This window comes from Pteropus medius, unplaced genomic scaffold (assembly GCF_902729225.1).
Source record: "Pteropus medius unplaced genomic scaffold, Ma_sr-lr_union100, whole genome shotgun sequence".
Taxonomy (NCBI): Eukaryota; Metazoa; Chordata; class Mammalia; order Chiroptera; family Pteropodidae; genus Pteropus; species Pteropus medius.
Window position 1 is genome coordinate 4,314,645 of NW_024353908.1, and position 16,790 is coordinate 4,331,434.

At 43.7% G+C, this 16,790-nt stretch overlaps 1 protein-coding gene across 13 annotated transcripts in view; it reads left to right on the top strand.

The window, feature by feature from the left end:
* Positions 1 to 16,790, top strand: part of EIF4E3 (eukaryotic translation initiation factor 4E family member 3) — a 337,156-nt gene that overhangs the window by 207,138 nt on the left and 113,228 nt on the right. For 11 of the 13 annotated variants that reach the window (XR_005650442.1, XR_005650440.1, XR_005650443.1 and 8 more), the window contains one exon: positions 14,757 to 14,886. The exons of 1 other annotated variant lie outside the window; for it this stretch is intronic. Coding sequence is in view for 6 of the 12 variants with exons in the window: in XM_039851686.1 (XP_039707620.1) it covers positions 14,757 to 14,868 (112 nt within the window). In the remaining 6 variants the exon portion in view is untranslated. Of the gene's footprint in view, positions 1 to 14,756; positions 14,887 to 16,790 lie in introns of those variants that run through there. One more of the 13 variants, XR_005650439.1, reaches the window with a different exon arrangement.

Consider the following 16,790-nt stretch of genomic DNA (forward strand, 5'->3'; position numbering starts at 1 on the left):
TCAAGGTGGGAAATGAGTTTCCAGATCTTCAGGATGGCTGAATAACACCTACCTAGCTTTAGAGCAGTAGCTCTCAAAGCATGGTGCTCGGACCAATAGCATCAGTATCACCTGGGAACTTGCTGGAGATTCTTAGGCCCCACCCTGGACCTACTGAATCTGACACTCTGGGGGAAGGGCCCAGCAATTTGTGTTTTATAAGCCTTCCTGGGTTTCTGGTTCTCGTTCAAGATTGAGAACCACTTCTGGATGTCTTGAGATGTTGGAGGGTCAGCAAATGATGTCATTTTGCTAAGATAGCCATTGTTAGCTTGCTTGGGAATGCTAGTGACAAGCATGTGGTCATATTAATCTGCTGCTTGAAACTGTAAAATCTCACTCCTCCTTTTTGAGGACAAGCACTCTTCAAAAGAAATGGCATAATGGATTACATTTAGATCCTCGGGGCCAATACCCGATGCAGTGTTGCCTTTAATTTACAAGTTCCCCTCAGTCATGCAAGGGAGTTCCAAGGCAGGCCTCAGACTTTTGGAGGTTGTTTTTGAAAAGCAGATGAAAATGCTGCCTGTTCTATTGTTGTTTTCCCCTTGCCTGGCAGTGTTTGGTAAACAACTTGATTGCTGGGTCTTGGCCTCAGGGAACCACAGCTTCTCTTTCCAGCTCCCAGCAGACTTTTTACCAAGCAAGGATTGCTTCAGGGAAAAATAAACAGGGGAGAACAAAACAAAAAAAAAAATCACTGTTGTTTTGTGGCTGCCTCTACCTGTTTTTCTGGAACTGTTTTATAACAACAGGCCCTGGGTTTTGGTTCCTTTACTTTAAAAAACAAGGCAGAATATGGTGGCATCCCAGGCTTCTCTCGTCAGAGCTAGTCTGTGGAGTGACCACCAGACTTAGAAAGCCTGTGTAGTACCCACTGCAAGAATATATGCATTTTAAAATATGTAAATTGAAAAGGGAGAATGCGTCATTCTTTCTAATGACCCCCAAAATGGTAATCTAGCTTTCCGCATCTCTAGGAAAACAGATTGAATGTGGCACAATTAATGTTTCAGCACTTCTAGGCTTTTCTGTAAAATATTTTAGTGGGCTTTTAATTCATTGCAGCTACTGATTTTCAGGGTTGAGGCAGGGTCGTTGCTGACCCCCTGGGCCAAGGTGCTCTTGGTGGCTCTAGTGAAGTGGAAAAGAGCAAAGGCCTGTTCTGGTGACAGGCAGGACCCCCGGGGCTAAGTCCCTGGCCCTCATTGGATTATTGGCCTTAAAGTGGCAAGAATAATGCCCTGCACTTTAGAATGGAGGCAAGGACCCACCTTCATCAGAATTACCTGGGACATTTGGTAGAAAGGCAGATTCCTAGGACTCGATTGAGAGAATCTTTGGACTGTAGGGGCAGGAATCTGCATTTCAAGCTGGACACCAGTGACACACTTAAGTTTGTAGTCCAAGGCCTTGGTGATTGATACTGCCACAGTATAAATAGTGATTTGGGGTGGGGAGCAAGCGATGGTGTTGCCAGAGGTCGATGACAACAGCAACAGCAGCAGCAGCAACAACAACAACAACAACATCATCATCATCATCATCATCATCATCATCATCATCATCATCATCAGTCTATAAGACCTGCATATCATTTTAATGCATTTACTTTTTACTCACAAGTTCTCCATTATTTTGGCTCCCTCCTTTTTCTTAAACCTGAAAACCTTCTTCCTAAAATCATTTTCTTTTGGCCTGAAATATACTTTTCTGAATGTCCTAGTAGAGGTGATAAACTTCTGCTTGTCTCAAAAGATCTTAATTTCACCTTTATTTTTGAAAGACAGTTTTTCTGGGTATATAATTCTAGGTAGACAGATTTTGCCTCTGAGCAGTGTTCTGGATAATTTATTTAGATATCTATCTTCTTTTCTAGTGGTTAAAAGAATTTTTTAAATTGCTATATTTTTCATTTCTAAAGCTCAGAGTTTTGGTTAAGAGTTATAGAGCTCATATTTTATAGTATACATGTACATATGTATACCTATGTAATAGTATATGTGTATGTATTTAGTATATATTTTATAGTGTATACACTATAAATGTGTAGAAAAACTATAGTACATGTAGTTTATATAGTATTTTGGTTAGAATTGTAGAACTTGTATTTTATAGTATATAAATGTGTTCATGTATTATATGTATGTATACACTATGCATTTTATAGTATTTATAGTATAAATATTTATAAAAGCTACAATATATATTGTTTATATAGTATTTCAGTTAGAATTATAGTTCTTGGTGGAATTGGACTCTTAACAAAACAAAAGAAAAACAAAACAAAAAAATTCCACAAATTGCAGTGGTAGTTTGGTCCTTTATTTCCATATATGCCTGGTGACTTTAACATTTAAGGAAGTCAAGCAAGATAGCACTAATGATCATACTCTTAGAGCATTGTTTGACCAACTTATGTCTTAGCTAGAAAATTCCAGCTACTCCAATCTCAATGAAAATTAAAGCTCGTACGTGAGTTCTCCCAACAGCTCTCCCTCCTCACTGCTGTTATTTGGGGTGACTTTTCTATTACTCACCCTCAAGTATGATATTCTGATTTTGTGGAATGCCTTTTCTACCCCATCTTCTGTTGCCTTCCAAAACTTGCTCAAAATAAGTCCTCTAGAAAGCCTTATCTGCCCAAATACCTACCAAGTTTTTCTGTGTTCACTTGTATAGCTTCTCTGTGCTCCTGAATCCTTCGAGAATCATAGACCTGGAGACATGACGTGACTTCAACAATTATTTGGTATAGGGGTTGCAAGTTTTTTCTTTCTTTTCTTTTCTTTCTTTTCTTTTCTTTTCTTTTCTTTCCCTTCCTTCCTTCCTTCCTTCCTTCCTTCCTTCCTTCCTTCCTTCCTTCCTTCCTTCCTTCCTTCCCTTCCTTCCTTCCTTTCCTTCCTTCCTTCTTTCCTTTCTGCCTGCCTTTTTTTCTTTTTTTCTTTTAATGCGTACTATTCAAAGATTAGTTGCTATCTTTGAAAAATTATAAAATGTCAGTCACAAAATAATTATTTAGATTATTGCCTTTGTTTGTAAAATTGAAAGCTCTTGAAATCCTCGTGGCAATAATTGGCTAGTTGAGTGCACTTGTTGCAGAAAGGATCCAAAATCAGACTAGCGAGAAACCAAGCAGCACTCAGAGAGTTGGAGAACTCAAGTTTATTATGACGGTGGTCTCAGAGGAGCTAGCGTTCTGAAGATCTGGGCCCGGAGCTCAGTTGCAGCATTCCTTATATAGACCCTTTTTGGCATGGGCCGATTGGTTAATTTGTCCTCAGACTGTTACAAAGGGCGGGAGTTGCTGTGGGTTACTGGCAGTTACAAAGTGTTACAAAGCACAGGAGTTGCTAGGGGATACAAACACTTTACATTTGTCACTTAGATGAGACAAAAGAGAAGGTGAGTCTTTAGTCAATTTCAAGTACAGCCCATGCAGCAAGCACATTCACAGAAGCAGAACAGAGAGCTGATTAGCCTCTTGAATGAAAATGCCTCTTCATTCCCCCCTTTTGATGCCCATTTAAATTTCTTACAGGGCATCAACCTCTTGATCTCCCTGGGCCAGGGGCTGGTAATTCCACAGCATAAGGATCTTTGCTGCAGTCTTTCTCTCTACTATAGCCTCTATAAGGGAGGTAATCGACTGGACAACAAGAGGCAACAGGCAAGGGAAAAGGAGGCAGGCCCTGATGTGGAGGAGTACTATTCCAACTATGGTCTTAAAGCCCCTGAAGGTAGAGAACCAACCTCTAAAGAGGTTATTAGGGTCCCACCTTGTCCAACTCTGGATGGGTATATGAGCTATTTTTCTAATATTAGTAGCTGTGTCAGTTACAGCTTTGCCATTGTCATCTATTTGGAGACAGCAATCGGATCAGTTAAACTTTTCTCATACTCTCCCTTTTTCCGCTAGCAAGTAATCTGAAGCTAAACAGTTTTGATATATTGTTGCACGCATCTCAGACTGTTGTGTGGCAGGAGTTCTAGGACTGAGGCTGTCTGATTAGTAATGATCTAGCATGGCTTGTAACCTGATAATTTGATTAAGCATGTATGTGGGGGTTCGGTAACCCCAGCTCCCGTCTTGGGCTCAAGTTGTGGGGCCATAGTATTGTACGATACAGTAGGGTGGCCATTCATCCTCTCCCCATGTTCGTTGTCCCCCTACTTCAAGTGACCTCTTAGCCCTGGCTTTTAAGTCTTGATAATAAGGGAACACCCAGCTCATTTCCTCCTTTGTCCGATAGGAGGAAGAAGCCGGTTGAATGATCCTGATGGTGCAACTTCCCTTCCAGTTTGCTGGGATTTGGGTATAAGCCTTCTTCCCGCAAATCCAAAAGAGCCCACCTGGCGCTTTTCAACTCCCGGGGCTAGTGGAGTTGAGGGTTTCCCAGAATGTGCCAATAGCTGGGATGGCACGGAAGGGGTTAGGGACCATGCCTTCCTTTATAGTGCAGTTTGTGACAGTTGAGCTTTGGCCGAAAGAGTGGCATGAGGAGGAGTTAGTTATAGCGCTGTCGGTGGCCCAATACCAGGATGGAACTTTGGGCCACCAATTTAGGTCTGTGTGATTTAAAAATAGCATTCTTCTACATGAAGTCTCTCCAACCCACTGAGCATATCTTAGACCTATCTGGCCAAGACATTCTTCTCCTATTACATCTGAAGAGAGGACCCAGATCCTGGATCGACCCTCTTCGTGTTGAACCACCATGTGATTCCACTGAAGGAGGTAAAAGCCATCTAGGCTAGTTCCCTACCAAGGCCAATCCTCACTCATGAGTGCTCCTCCACACACTCAGCCTTTAGTAACACCAAGTTCATGGGCTATCCTCTCAGGTAGGTCAATAAAGAGGTTCTTCCCTAGGCTTTGGCTGAAGGTGACCTTTAGCTGATCGTACATTGGTGGGCTTTGGGGCCTAGGAGACAGTGTAGGTTTTGGTGTGGTTGAATTATGCAACCATTGGACAGTTTCTCCAACTGCTGGGTCCTCTGTGTGGTTATGGACCTTTTCCTTGTCTGAGATCCATCGCCAACATGCCCAAGTTTTCCCTAATTTTTCAGGCTCTTGGCAGGATTGGCCGCTTTCAGATTTCACTTATATGTACCCCATCCAATATTTGAATCCCCAATGAGTGCAGAGTGTGGCATTTAAGGCACATCCTGTGAGTAGCCCCGGTAGTGTTGGACCCTGTACCTTTGCATGCAGTAGACACAAGGGAAAGAAGAAGTGGGGAGACTGGTGCCACACACATGGAAGGAAAAGAGTCTTTAGGGGTGCCATCCTACTTGAATTAGCAAAACAACCAATAATGATCAGACAATCTAGAACCGTAAAAATGTACCAAAGGGAGTTTAGCCTGAACATGTAAGAATTGAGAGGATCCTGACGTGTAGACTAAATAGCTTAGGGCTAAAGTGATTCTTTGACTCAGAGTTCAATTTGAGGATGCTACCAAGGCCAAAAATAAAGCAAGGAGCAAGACGAGTATAATAAAGAGGGTTAGGGCTACAGGAGGGCAACAATACATCTCGACAGTCTGGACGGTTGATCCTCAAGCTTCTGCCGTGCGTAGGCTGGCCAGCTTCCGGGGTGGCCAGAGCAGGGCCGAAGATCTCAGGTGGATTTCTGTTGCCTCCGGAACGTGATTCAGAGCGACTGATCAGGAAGAGGCTCTGCAGTCCATGTCTCCCATTTTTCCAGAGGTGCTGCTCTCTTTGCCTGGGTGTGGTGGATCCATGAGGTGATATCTGCAACTTTAATAGCAGTGGGAGTTGCTAATATAACAATGTGAGGGCCTGTCCAGCTTGGCTGGAGTGGCTCCTTCTTCCAGTCTTTAACCCATACTTCATCTCCTGGGTGAAAGGGGTGGACCCAATTCCCTAAAGGGATAGGGACTCTTTCTAAGGTTTCCTGGGTGATGTGGTGGAGGATCCTCCCTAAGGCCTGAAAGTGTTGGGACATTTCTAGGTCAGCCATTAATCGAGGGTCTCCTTTTAACTTCCCTATCACTGGGGGAGGTCTCCCGTAAAGGATTTCGAAAGGGGAGTAGCCTGAAGGCCTTGGGGTGCATCGCTTTCGGAGTAGAGCCAAAGGCAGCAAATCAATCCAAGGTAACTGGGTTTCCTGACAAAGCTTAGCTGGTGGTTTTGAGGATCTGGTTCATGTGCTCAACTTGCCCTGAACTCTGTGGCCTATAGGCTGTGTGGAGCTTCCATTTGATTCCTAGAGCTTTGGACAAAGTCTGAACTATCTCAAGCACAAAGGCAGGTCCATTGTTTGATCCTATAGAAAGGGGTAGCCTGTATCTTGGAATAATTTTTCTTTATAAGGCTCTAGCTACTTCTTGTGCCTGTTCAGCGCATGTAGGAAAAGCTTCAACCCATCCGGTGTAGGTGCAAACTAACACAAGCAGACAGGGCTTGACTTCAGTAAAGTCCACTTCTAGGTCTTCAAGTGGTATAGTTCCAGTTGTTTGCACCCCTGGATTAGACCTTGGCCTTTGGCCAGCGTTGTTTCTTGCACAAGTCACACATCTCGCACTGATCTGGGTGCCCAGGGTTGAGAGTCTGAGTATGAAATAGTAGCAGCCTAACAGGCTTTCTAAAGAAATCTTCCTTTGGTGAGTTAATTCATGATGTTGTTTTACTAGCTGAACTGCCAGTGCAGGGGGAATAAAGAGTCTCTAATCTGGAAGCTCCCACCAGCTCTCCTTCCTCCTGGTTTCCCCTTCATTTGAAGCCCATTGTTCTTCTGCTTTAGTATATTTGGGGATAGAGGCAATTCTGGTGCCAGGAGAACCTTGGAGATTGGCTTAGGACCCATTGGGGCACTTGGTTGGTGGGCAGGCTCCTTAGCTGCTTGGTCTGCTAGTCTGTTTCCCCTACTGACCAGGTTAGTTATTCTCTGCTGGCCCTTGCAGTGAATAACTGCCACTTCAGGAGGCTTCCAAACTGCCTCTAACAGCTGGAGGATTTCTTCTTTGTTCTTGACTTCTTTTCCTCCGTCAGTAATCTCCTCTCTTTATAAATGGCCCCATGTATGTGCAAAGTAGCAAAGGCATACCTTGAGTCAGTGTAGCTATTGGCCCATTTCCCTTCAGCCTGCCGCAGTGCCTGAATAAGTGCCCATAGTTTGGCCCACTGTGATGACCAGCCCTGTGGCTGAGCCTCAGCTCTGATTGCCTCATTGGTAGTTATTGCGTAGCTGGCTTTGTGCTGTCCTTCAGGGATGAAGCTGCTTCCATCTGTGAACAATACCAGTTCTGGGTTCTGAAGAGGAACATCTGTCAGATCTGGCCTGCTTGAGTAAACTTCATTCATGACCTCCTCATAATTGTGGTCAGGAGGCCCCTCCTCAATAGGCAGAAACTTAGCAGGATTCAATGTACATACAGTTTCAAGGTGGACTTGTGGATTTTCACAAAGCAGTCCTTGATAACGAATTATTCTGGTGTTGGTCACCCACTTACATCCTTGATTATTCATCAGTGCAGTTACAGTATGGGGGACCTTTACATTTATATTTTGTCCCAGCGTAAACTAGTCCGCTTCTCTGACTAGGATTACCGTGGCAGCTAAGATAATTCCGCAGCCACCAGATTTAGCCGTTTGGACAAATATGCAATTAGGTGTTGCCATGGCCCAACTGTTTGTGTGAGGACCCCCAGTGCAGTGTGATTCTTCTCTTGTACGAAGACGTTAAAGTCCCATGTCACATCCGGTAGTCCTAATGCTGGGGCGCTGGTTAAGAGTCTCTTTATTTCTCTGAAAGCCTTTTCTTGTTTGGAGCCCCATTCCAGAAGGTCTTTACCAGACCCAGCTGTGGCCTTATACAGTGGCTTCGCAATCTCAGAGAAACCTGGTATCCAGATCCGACAGAATCCGACAGCCCCTAGGAATTCATGACCCTTTGCTTGGTGTTTGGCTGAGGTATTGAGTAGATGGCCAGTTTCCTTTCATGTCCTAGTGCCCAACGTCCTTCCGAGATGATGAACCCAAGGTATCTGACCTCTTGTTTGCAAATTTGAGCCTTCTTCCATGACACCTTGTATTCCTTGGTAGAGAGGAGGGCCAGTAAGGCTCTAGTACCTTTCCAGCAGTCTCCTTGGGTGGGGCTAGCCAGCAGCAGGTCATCTACGTACTGGAATAGAGTGCAGTTCAAAGTCTTTCTGGGGAAGGCAGCTAAATCTGTGGCCAGCGCTTCACCAAGCAGGTTGGGTGAGTTCTTGAAGCCCTGTGGCAGTCGAGTCCAGGTCAGTTGCATTTTTCTCCTGGTGTGTGGGTTTTCCCACTCAAAGGTGAACAAAGGCTGGCTGGCCGGTGATAACCGGAGACTGAAGAAGTCATCTTTAAGGTCGAGGCATGTGAACCAGCTCGCTTGAGCAGGTAAGAGACTCAGGAGGGTGTATGGGTTCGGGACTACCGGATGGATGGTGACCACTGCATTATTGATGGTGTAGAGGTCCTGGATGGGGCTGTAGTCCTTCCCCCCGGGTTTCTTGACCGGCAAGAGCAGAGTGTTCCAAGGTGACTGATACTCAACTAAGATTCCGATATCACATAAATGCTGGATATGGCCTCAATTTCCTAGGCATGCTTCCTGCGGCACTGGATATTGTCTTTTTGTGACAGGGGAGGCTCTTGTTCTCAAGTCTACCACAATGGGTGCATGATTGTTGGCTAGACCTGGGGTCCCCTTTTCTGCCCAGACAGCAGCAACTCTTCTAGCAGACTGGTTAGTTTTATTTGTTTTCTTTCCGGAGAATAAAGACGCCCTCCCCAGGCACAGTCACAGCCATCATTAGAGCAGTCTGGCTCCTCAGTGTGAGTCTGGTAGGCTTTCCTAGGGTAAAGGAGATTTGTGCTCCAAGCTTTGTTAATAAGTCTCTACCCAAAAGGAGGATGGGGCACTCTGGTAGGTACAAAAACTCATGAGTTACTAGGTATCCCCCTAACTGACATGAGCGGGCTTTACAAAACGAGTGGGCGACTCGGTTCCTGGTGGCCCCAATGGTAGTTGCTGTTCGATCCATGAGGAGAGCCACAGGTGTGGTTACCACAGAGTGTTCAGCCTCAGTGTCTACCATAAAAGTCATTGATTGGCCCCCTACTTCTATTGCAACCATAGGCTCCTGGGGGCCTAGGATCAGGGAGCCTGGTCATTCCTAGTCTGATTGTTCTCCCGCCCCACTGATAAGCTCTTAGATGACTGGCTCAGGCTGGTACTTTCCTTTATGAGGTTGATCGAACTTATTGGCCGTTCAGGCGTTTTCCTATGATGAGGGCACTCGTTTCTCCAGTGGCCAATCTCTTTGCAGTAGGCACATTGGTCTCAGCAAAGTGGGGGTCTCCTTTTGGTTTCTCTCTTCCTTGGGGGAGCAGCAGTCTGTTGTACTGGACCCGGGTTCCCTAATGCAGCTGCCAGCAGGTACACCTTCTGTTTTATCCTTTTGTCAGCTGCCTTTTGGGCTTCCTGGTCATGGTTTACTAACACTTTGTTTGCGACCTCCAGTAGCTGGGTGGTGTTCATCCCAGCAAAGCCCTCTAATTTTTGAAGCTTGCAGTGGATGTCAGTGAAAGATTGAGCCACAAATGCTACGTTGACCATGCGCTAGTTCTCTTGTGCTTCAGAGTCAAAAGGGGTATACACCTGGAAAGCCTCGCATAGTCTCCCATAGAACTCTGTGGGTGACTCATCTGGCTTCTGGAGTACCTCTGCCATTTTTGACATGTTTGTTGGCTTCCTAGCCCCAGCTTTTACCCTTTGCAGTATGGCCTGCCGGTACCTGTCGAGAGACTCTCTTTCATGTGGTACGTTGAAGTACCAATTGGGCCTCGTGTCTGCACAGCCCCTGAGGTCCATGCTATGGGGTCTAGTACACCTTCCAGTGCCTGTCCTTGAAGCCATCCCCATGCTTCTGACAGAATCTGGTGTCGTTCTTCGATGTTGAAGAGAGTCAGGAGGAGTTGACAGCAGTCATCCCAGGTAGGCTGATAAGTTTGGAATATGGACTCGAGCAGGACAATCATCAACTGAGGTTTCTCCGAATAGGATGGGGTGTGCTGCTTTTAGTTGAGGAGGTCAGTTGTGCTGAATGGCTTATAGTAGAGGACAGGGCGGCCTAGCTGAAGTGTGCTATATTCTCCAGTCTCAAAGATACCTCGTGCCTCTTGGAGGGGCATATGCAGGCCTGTAGATTGCTGAACTGGTTGCATGGCCAAGCAAAGATGCTGTGGACTCGGGCTTGGTGGTCGCTTAGGCTGTCGGGGTGGCAAAGGCATGGATGGTGGAGGGCTGTCTGGCAATTGTGGGTAGAGTGGCTGCACGGGGACTGGCAGAGCTGCTGAGATGTACGGTGGTGGGAAGATAGGTTCTTCCTTAGGGTCCCCTTGGTGGATGAATTTTGCTGGCTCCTCTTTGTCTTTTCCCCGAGTCGGTCGGGCCACAAGTACCTTACTCTGTCCCTGCGTATTCATGCATAACTAGACCCGAAGGGAGCATTATAGTAGCGATTTGCAACCATGAGTCTATATACGGAAACTGGTCTGGATGTCCAGGGGTCCCTGTCATTACCCAGTACACAGCTCTCACAGTTGGGAGGTCTAGGGTCCTTTCCGAGGGCCATCGTACCCCGAAGGCGGGCCATTCAGTCTCAAAAAGAGTACGAAGCTTTCCTGGGATTAGCTTGACCCTGTAATCCTCTGAGAAACCTTTCTTAAAATTTTTCAACATGCAATTTAAGACAGCTGGCTTAGAGGAACCTCCCTGCATGCCTCCCATGACAGACAATAGTTACACAATATGGAGGTTTGAGGGATAGGATGGGGGAAACTTTGGAGGGGACGTCATTTGCTTAGCCTGTCTCCGGCTACACCCCTCTTGGGGATATTTCAGGCACCTCTTAGCATTGATGGGTTGGTATAAACCCCTGACCTGGATTACTGTAGTAGACTCCTCACAGAGATCCAGTGACACCACCTTACGGCGTATGAGGTTCGCCACGGAACTGCGGATTGGGGCTCAACTCTTGTTTTGTGGCAAGGCCACATGTTAGTCATTCAGCACTCAATCTCTTTCATGCAACCTCCCACCATTCCTTAACCTGTCCTGTGGAGAGTAGGCAGTCGCTCCTCTTAACCTGTGGAGGATGCTTGGTTACTCTCTGGAGGGTGGTCGGGCCTCTCTTTGCCCAATGTTAACCAAACACATTCCACCCTGTGATGGTGACACAGAGACAAACAAGGGTGGGTGCCCCCTCCAAAGAGAAGACCATTCAGATGCTCATCTGGCCATGGCCTGAAGGAGCTCAGGTGACTAACGATTGGACACTTATCCAGTGCTGCTCTGGACCGTATGCTGTACACCACAGAACTGCAGAATGAGCCCACTTGGACTCTGTAGCCTTTAGGAGACCTTAAGGGTGCCTAGCTGTGGAGCCACAAACTCGAACCCAACCGATCAAGTCGGCCAAGCCGCTCATTCATTCACTCATTCACATATCAGGTTAAAACATGGCCTCCCCACTTTTCGAAGGCCCTAACCTGACGTCTCCTCCACTGGGGAGACCCTGATGTCTCCTCTTCCCTTTTAGAGACCCTGATGTCTTCCCTACTGGGAAGACCCTGACCAATGTCTTCTAACTGAAGACTAGGAGGTAATCAAGCTCCTCTTCTATCTGGAGACGGGGCCTGACTAGGGGCTGATCCTGGGACCTTACCTTATCCTGTGACCATTCATGGTGAGTTTGTCTCTCCCTCTTATGAGTCCGGTTGGGAGCTCAGCTGTCCTGGGAGTTGGGGTGCCAGTCCGAAAGAGAACTCGGAATACTCATCAGGTGGCACACCTCTTCGTTTGTCTTGGAGCTCCTTTGCCCCGGTATGACCAAGCCACTGGTCCAGTGGCTCAAAGGGCTGGCATGGTTGGAATCTCACTAGAACTTCCAGAAATGTTGCAGAAAGGAGTCAAAATTAGGCAGGTGAGAAACCAGGCAGCACTCAGAGAGTTGGAGAACTCAGGTTTATTATGACGGTGGTCTCAGAGGAGCTAGCGCTCTGAAGATCTGGGCTCGGAGTTCAGAAACAACATTTCTTATATAGACCCTTTTTGGCATGGGCTGATTGGTTAATTTGTCCTCAGACTGTTACAAAGCGGCGGGAGTTGCTATGGTTGCAGGTAGTTACATTGAATTACAAAGTGCAGGAGTTGCTAGAGGGTACAAACATTACATTTGTTGCTTAGACAGATCAAACAAAAGGGAACGTGAGTCTTTAGTCAATTTTGAGTACAGCCCATGCAGCAAGCATATTTACAGAAGCAGAGCAGAGAGCTGATTAGCCTTTTGAATGGAAATTCTTCTTCACACTGGCTGCCCTCTTAGCTGAGAAAGCACAGGTTGTCCAGTTTGTCACATTCCTCACTGCCCTCTCTACTTCACACCTGGCTTTGACACCTGGCCTACTTCTCTTAGTTGCATTATTTGCGTGGTCATTGTGAGGTGCTTTAGCTTTCTCTGTATAAACAAGAAAGCTCAGGGTCAGAAAGGTTAAGTGTCCTCTATAAGGGCTTGTAGCCAAAACTCACTCAAGGAAGGTTGAGTCAGAAGCATGTCTAGTACAAGGTAGGTACTGAAAATTTCTGTATTAGTGTATTGACTGGAAAATACTGAGTTCTTACGAGCACAGTTTTGCGAAGTCAAGCTCCTGCTACTGTGTGGTCTTGGGCAAGTTACAAAAACTCTCTGTGCCTCATTTTTCTTGTCTGTACATTGAACGTATTAAGAGTTTCTACTAGGAACTTTGTCGTAAGAATCAAATTAAGTGAAATAACTGTTGTGAAATACTAAAAGCAATATCCAGCACAGAGTGAGTTTTCAATAAATGGCAGTTATATTTTTATAGAATGCTGAAGAATTAATTTTTTCAATTGTTGATGTGTTTGTTGACTCAATAAATCTATATTGAGTGTCTGCTATGAGCCAGACATTTTTTTCTGAAGTTTTGGAGTATAGTGTTAAACAAAACAGAGAGATTACCTCTCTTATCTGTGGAGCTTATATTCTAGTGGGGAAGACAAGTAAATTAAATGAGAAAAAAGTTTATAGATTATGACAAGAGCTCTGGAGAAAGTAAATAGGATGATGTCATTGAGAGTCACTGGGGACCTAGTTTGAAAGTAGGCAGATCAGCCTTCTTATGGCCTTTGCTCGTAAGACCCAGTGACAAGAAGGAGCCAGTTGTGTAAGAAATAGGTGCTGGCATTCCAGGTAGCTGGAAAAGCAGTGCAGTGCGTCAGTCCTGAGGCAGAAACATATTTGGCAACCTCTGCCCACTTCTTTTTGCTGTGTGACTCAGTAGCTTTGGAGAGTCTTTGAGCCTTGATATGCTTTTTTGGATCTCAAGGCTGCTTGAGCTTAGAAAATAGGTTTCCATCATGTGTACTCAAATTGTGGTCCTCGATTGACAGCATCAGGATTCCCTGGTGGTTTGGTAGAAATGCAGAATCTCAAGCCCCACTTTAGAACTACTGAAGTAGAATCTCTTGGAATGGGGCCCAGGAATCAGTATTTTAAAAAACTCTCCAAGTTATGCTCATGCACACTTAAGTTTGATAGACACTCATTTCTATAATACATTTGGGCAGATTTTCATACGAGTTGGAGCTGTACTCTCTGGAGGGGAATGAAAGCCTTTCATGGGAACCCAGACAATGCTGTCAGCCAACAAGGGTGCCTGCTTACCAGAGGTGGGCACTGGTGCCAGAGTGAGAAGTCTTCTATTGCATGTACAAAAACCCCTCTGTCCACAGCACATCTTTGATTTTAATGGCAGATTGGCACAAGAGTGATTTGTGGTAAAAATAAATAAATAAATAAAAATAAAAAAATATATATCTTTTTTTTAATCAGGAAGCTTAAAGCAGAAGCTAATATTTTAGATTATTTAGGATAAGTATGCTTTACCAAAAATAACAGAGAAGCTAAGAGGTAGAAGGGATTTGGGGCATATCAGTTAATGCCCTGACTTTGCAAACAAAGAGACTGGAATCCTGAGATGTTATTATCGCTTTCTTGGGGACATGCAATTGATTGGTGACAGTACTGGGTTCAGAATTTAGGTTCTCCACTTTTATATCTGCACTTTACTTAGTATGTTCTCTCTTGATGGAGAATCTTCATGAGTCTTGCTCCTTATATAATTCATAAACATTTTTAGAATTATTTTGGAGGAAAAATTATGGTTACCACTTTTACTAGTTTTGATGTTCATTATTATTTTTAAAATAATTTTAAATTATTAGCTAATATTTTCATGTTTTTTTCATCCTCTGGAAAAGATAATTACTTAATAAGAAATGGTACATTTGTCCATGTAAGATTTAAGTTAAAACAGCTTACTGTTACCAGAGCATTTTATAATGGGGAATAATGTTTTTGTAATGCCAAAATATGTAAAATAGTTGGTACAAAGTCTACAATAAACAACAACTTTTCAGTGTATGTATTAAAGTAATTGGTAAATGTATCTTTCAAAACAGTATTTCCTGTTCATATTTTACAGCATCACACTTGATATATTGACATACCCTCGTTTGAAAGGTGTTTTCCCCTACCTCTAGATTCTATGTCTGTCTTGCTGTTTTCAAGTGTAAGGAAGTGGTGGTTTTAGAAGTTACATCTTCGTTATGTGTAAAAAATGTTTTTGTGTTACAGTGTCCCAGGAGCTTTTGCTGACAATTCCAGTTTCCAAACAAAACATTTGGGCAATGGTGAGGGCTTCGATCCCTTCTCTGATTTGCTGTCAACCATGAATGGGTGGATGTGATGCCTGCTGGCCGAAAGGGTGAGTGAACATTTATGATTACTCATCTGAAAATGTGCAAGACAAAAAGTCAGCTGAAAGGATCCTACACAGTGCAGGAAACTGATAAAAGTCTTAAGTTGATCAGAACAATTGCACTGAGGATGAGAGATTCTCATTTCAAAAGGAGGGACAAACTCTGTCATTTTCTGGTGTAATCATTTTGGATAACTCTTAGAATGATCTGAGGATTTACAAAAGGCATAATAGGACATAGGAGAATTTTTTTTTTTTTGGTTGCATGTTTCTTTTAATCCTATGCTAAAGGACGGACTACCGAAATTATGAGCCACGTGCACAGTTGAATGAGTATTACTTTTTTCGTCCATTGCAACTTGGTGACAAAATGAACCCTCATGAAATAAGACTAGAAGGACCTTATCTTGATTTTCAGGGAAAATTTAAGTCTGATGTGTTCATTGAGAAGGTCCCATCTCAAGCCTTCTTTATGATTAGAAAGCTAAAGAGTTAGGAACTTTGGACGCTCAAATATTTCAGAAAGACTCATGGACATTTTCTTCTATCGTAGTTTACCTCATCAAATTATTCATTGTCATTTTCAGGGGGAGGTTAGAAGGGTTACAGTAATCTTTTCCTGTTTTATATATTATCTGATTTTGATGGCATCTGTCATATTCCTAAGAAATCAATGGCTCCCATGTAGTAATGAATGAACAATTGTGAATTGCTTTTATTAGAGACAGTATTTGATTGAGTCCAGGTCTTTTGGGTAAATGCTCTGACGTCATTCAGTGGTAGCTTTGTCGTAAAGTGAGGTCGGTTTTATGGGGAACATTGTTTCAGGCTTTGTATTGAATGGCATTTAATGTAAGAACTATTGGCATAAGCCCTTCTTGTTTGTCTTAGTTTAGTTGTATATCAGACAGATTCTAATTAATAGAGAGAAGAAAGCAAAGTAGAAAGAAAAATATATTGGAAATTGGGTGACTTATCAGCTACCTGGCATGGGGCAAGTTAGTCTCTGTTTTGAGTTTCTGTTTTTAAAATAAAGCAGGTAGGTTAGAGTGTTCTATTTCACAGGCTAACAAGGTCCTAGAAGTTGCCTATTTAAAGCCTTTCATTGTACAAATGGAGTAGCTGAAACTCATAGAGTTTGAGATGAAAACTATGGGTTTCAGCTACTCCATTTGTACAATGAAGGGCTTTAAATAGGCAACTTCTGGGTATGGTCAGAATTGGATCTGTTCCTTTTGTCTTCAATCAATGATTCTATCTTATCTCAACTACAGAGATTGAGAAATTCAGCTCATGCCATTTAGTAAACTTTTTCTGATGATGTCTCTTCCAAAACCTTCTTATGCATTTGTTATACATGGGCCAGAGTTTTAAAGATTTTATACTTAGAAATCATTTAGACAAATTCCTCTTCTTTTATAGATTCAAAAGAAAGAGCCTTATTAAGCAACTTGCCCAAATATTGCAGACCAGATGATCCATAAAGAATCTGTGGGCTCTAAAATTCACTTCTACTTAGGCTAGCTTATCTGACTACTTGTCCTTTGCATTCAGTTTTGCTAGAGCTAGAAATTAAGTCTTCTATCTTCCTTACAGTATTCTTTCTTTCATTGGCAAGAAATAAGGAAAATATTTAATAGTAACACTTAAGGCAAGAACGTCTATAGTGAAAAGAAATAGTCGATGTAGCCATGGAATTTTAGATCTGTTGGACATCTTCGATCATCTGATTGGGTAGTCCTAGGCAAGTTCTTTGGCTCCCACATCTGTGAAGTTCTTCTGAGGTTTTTCCATTGCTACGTAGCTATGACAAACTTTTGTGAATAATCTGTAGACTAGTGGGCAGATAGCATGCATTATGAAAAATTGTATCTTTGGAGATCCAGATAGAGTTGAGAACAAAGCCTGGG